Consider the following 4,477-nt stretch of genomic DNA (forward strand, 5'->3'; position numbering starts at 1 on the left):
CACCAACCATATCCATATCACCATTGCAGAACATCAGGGCTAATGAAATCTTAGATTTCATTATATTGCAAAAGAAAATTGCAGAACATCAGGGCTAATGAAATCTTAGATTTCATTATATCGCAAAAGGCAAAACTAACAGGTCATGTAAAAAATGTCTTTAAAATTCTAGATAAAAATTATTTCATACAGAAAGGGGACTCCAAATAGCCTAAATATTCTTGAAAAATAAGAACAAAGTTTGAGGACTCACATTTCTTGATTTTAATACTACTACAAGGATATATAATCAAAAAATCATGGTGCTGTTAAGGATGGATGTATAGACCTATGGGATAGAATTGATAGCCCCTAAATAAACCCTTACATGTATGGCCAATTGATTTTAATCAAGGAGACCAAGACCATTCCATGGGGAAAGAACAATCTCTTCAACAAATGGTGCTGGGAAAACTACATATCCACATGCAACAAAATGAAATTGGACACTTACCTTACACCATATACAAACTTAACTCAAAATGAATTAAAGACCTAAATTTAAGAGCTAAAACTAAAAAATTCTCAGAAGAAAACATAGGGGCAAATCTTTATCACCTTGGATTTGTCAACGATTTCTTAAATATGATACCAAAAGTACATGCAACAAAAGAAAAAACCACATTAATTGGACTTTATTAAAATTAAAAGTATTTGTTCCTCAAAGGACACTATCAAAATTAAAGAAAAAAAAATCCACAGAATGGAAGAAAATATTTGCAAATCTTCTATCTGATAATATCCACAATATATAAATAACTCTTACAATTCAACAACAAAAGCCCAATTTTTAAAATAGGCAAAGGACTTGAACAGACATTTCTTCAAAGAAGATATAAAAATAGCCATATAAGCACATGAAAATACACTCAATATCACTAATCATTAGGGAAATGTAAATCAAAACTATATTAGTGATACACTCAATATCACTAATCATTAGGGAAATGTAAATCAAAACTTACTAGGATATCTATAATAAAACACACACACACACACACACACACGGATACCACACTTCACACTTACTAGGATATCTATAACACACACACACACACACACACACACACACACACAGAGAAAATATGGGTGAAGATGTGGACAAACTGGAATCCCTGTACATTGCCAGTGAGAATGTAAAATGGTTTAGCCACTGTGAGAAGTTTGGTAGTTCCTCCAAAAGTTAAACAATTACCACATGACCCAGAAATTCCACTCCTGGGTATATACCCAAGAGAAATGAAAAAAGGAACTCAAACAGATACTTGTATGTCAATATTCACATTAACCGAAAGGTGGAAACAACCCAACTGTCTATCAATAGATGAATGAATAAACAAAATGTGGTACATACATAAATGGAATATTATTCAGCCATAAAAAGGAATGAAGTTCTGATACTTGCTGCAAAATAGATAAACCTTTAAAAACATTATGCTAAGTGAAATAAGCCAAACGTAAAGGACAAAATATATGATTCCACTTATACAAAATCTCTAAAATAGGCAAATTTATAGAGAAAGTAGATTAGAGTTTACCAGGACCTGGAGGAAGGAGAATTGGGATGTTATTGCTTAAGGGGGGACAAGTTTTAGTGTGAGATGATGAAAAAGATTTGGAAATAGCAAAAATGGGTGCACAACATTATAAACGTAATTAATGCCACTAAGCAGAGGTTCCTAACCCCCAGGCTGTGGAACAGGGTCGCACAGTAGGAAGTGAGCAGGCCAGCGAGCAAAGCTTCATCTGTGTTCGCAGCTGCTTCCCAGGACTAGCATCACCACCTCAGCTCCACCTTAAATCCTCAGGCATTAGATTCTCATAGGAGCACCAGTCACTGGTGCCAAAAGGGTTGAGGACCGCTACGCTAAATGATACACTTTAAATGTTTAAAATGGCAAATTAGTCGCTGGTGCCAAAAGGGTTGAGGACCGCTACACTAAATGATACACTTTAAATGTTTAAAATGGCAAATTTTATATTTTATGTATATATTTTATGACAAAAACAACAAACAACAAAGGAAAACTGGGGCCCAGGAAACAGGTGATCAAACACCAGGAAACAAAAAGAATTCACAGGATGATAATGAAGAGAAGTTCCAGGACAAGAGAGACAGTAGTCTAGAAAGAAAAGGAAGCACTCCAGAAGTTGCAGGGTCAGAAAGAAAATGGACCAGATAAATTATCTCATATGAGACCTACGGAATTGACGCCAGCTTGAGAATCAGCCTGCAACTTAGGCGTATCATGTTAGTATTTCTTGCATAGCGTTTCTTACCCACATCGACCTCAAACAAATTATTTCATAAAATATTATATTGACTCATTTCCTTGTCCAGCACTACTTCAAAAATCACAAAAGAAGCACAGTTCTCATGTACATGCAATTGATACAATTATTAATACAATCCTGGTAGGCAGCAATCATGAGATACCTACAAAGAAGAAAAATAATCAAAACACCTAGGCTTCGTTAACAGGGTGAGTCCTTTGTTTTTAGTGTCATTCATTCAAAAGGAAAGATGAAAAAGTCCTATTTAGAAAGCAATTTGAAATACTATACCTATTACCTAAAGAAAATCAGAAACATTTCCAAAGTACATTTACAGTATTTCTTACTTTATATCATATTGTGAAAAACACTCTAATAATTAAAAGCATCATCTGAAATAGGCAGAATTGCTTCCATTTTTTATACTATAAACAGTTGTTGTCAAGTAATATAATGCTATAAAAGTTCAAAAGAGACTATAAAACTTACCTGTTTAGACATATTTTCTGAAAATTTTGCTGATTTTTCTTTTAAAAATGTGAAAAGGTCTTTATAAATTGCACCTTTTCGGTCATAATTAATTTCCTCCTCATCATCTGTCTTGCCCTTTGGGAGAAAAAGTTTGGTGCTTTTATTTATGTAATAACAATATGAGAATCTGACCAATACATCACAACCCAAGCACACATCTCGTTTTCTTCTCTAAAGGACCACAGGTAGACATTACACATGAAATGTACAGGCGAACCCCTTCCCTCCTACCTTAATGGTACTATTCAATCACTTGTTCACTCAGCAAGTCCTTACTGCATACCTCCCATACACATCTAGGGCACTTTGCTACTGAGCAGAGAAGTCAGAGCTTCCTGCCCACTGTAATCTAATATGAAAATACATTATGACTTCAAGAGCCTTTGACGAAGTCATAAATGGCCTTGAGATTAGAATGGCACCACAGAAAAGCCTGTTTCTAGTTATCGCACTGCTCTTGTTCTGTGTGTAGTATGGCTGCTATAGGCTTATTTTCTAGAGTTTTGATCTATCTGCAACCACCATCTGTCCCTCTGCCTCTGTCTCTTCTTGGAACGTCACTTATATATATACATACCTGTATATATATAAAAACATATATGTATATATAACTGTAGTGTTATACATTTTGTTGTAGTTACTGAATAGTTTCGTGTTCCCTGCCTTTCATTTTTAAGCTGAGAGGAATACTTATATGTTTCCAAATCAAATAAAGTTGTCTGTAGATCAATAGCCTTTTACAGAAGCAAAGGTTCCTTGTCCCACTCTAGAAGGTAAAAGGAAATCATTCTTTTTTTTAAATTTCTCATTTCCTCATTTGAGATTTCACTTTTCTAAAGTATCAAAACAAACCAAAAGCGACATCATATTTAGGTCGTCTCCTTCGTTTACGAAGAAATAAGTGTCATGCTGATAAGAAAAGCACCTAAGACACGTAAGAGGTGTCCACAAGTAATCGAGAAGACAGCACCAGCATTTTGATACGAACCCAAGCTGAAGTGTGACAGCTCTCCAAGCAGTCCCCTGTGATAGCTGAGACCCCATTTAGGATTTGGGTCCCCCGGTAGAATTCTGGTGAGTCCCAAAATTACACGGAAGATATCGAGGGCAGGGTGTTGCAGAGGAGAAAGCTGAGCTCCTTCTAGCTAAATTCAGTGAACAGGTATGAGACTGGAAACAAAGGTTTTTAATCCAGAAGATTCAGGAGGCTCTATGTTGTTTCTCTCACGTCTCGAAGCCCGCCCATCCCCACTCTGCTTTGTGATACTTGGGCTGGGAATCTGCAAAACTGTGCTGCTCCTTTGCCAGGCTCCCTTCAGTCAGCCAAAGTGAAAGGGAGCCTGGAAGAAGGAGAAGGGACATGCTCCCTCCTACTTGTCCCTGTTCCTGTTAGTCACCCCAGCAACAGCCCCCCTCGCCCCAGCAGTGGCAGTTGCTTCCAGTAGCAACAGTTGGTTCTAATTTCCAGAGTTTTTTTTCCCCTATAGTCCTAGCACAAGGCTCATCACAACCCTTCAGAAATACCATCATCAGCCGACTGGGGCACCATCTTCAAAGATATGGGTCTCAGCTCTGCCAAGATCCTTCTCTGAGCTCCTAAGAGGGCAGCACTCCTTATTCAGAGGTCTGGGTC

General features: G+C 37.0%; 1 protein-coding gene across 1 annotated transcript in view; it reads right to left on the minus strand.

The window, feature by feature from the left end:
• Window positions 1-4,477, minus strand: part of ARMC4 (armadillo repeat containing 4) — a 136,113-nt gene that overhangs the window by 122,608 nt on the left and 9,028 nt on the right. The window contains exons 4-5 of the mRNA XM_025041257.1: window positions 3,697-3,769; window positions 2,803-2,919 (exon numbers count right to left, since the gene is read on the minus strand). Of these exons, the coding sequence (XP_024897025.1) occupies window positions 2,803-2,919; window positions 3,697-3,769 (190 nt within the window). The remainder of the gene's footprint in view (window positions 1-2,802; window positions 2,920-3,696; window positions 3,770-4,477) is intronic.

This window comes from Pteropus alecto, unplaced genomic scaffold (genome assembly GCF_000325575.1).
Source record: "Pteropus alecto unplaced genomic scaffold, ASM32557v1 scaffold269, whole genome shotgun sequence".
Taxonomy (NCBI): Eukaryota; Metazoa; Chordata; class Mammalia; order Chiroptera; family Pteropodidae; genus Pteropus; species Pteropus alecto.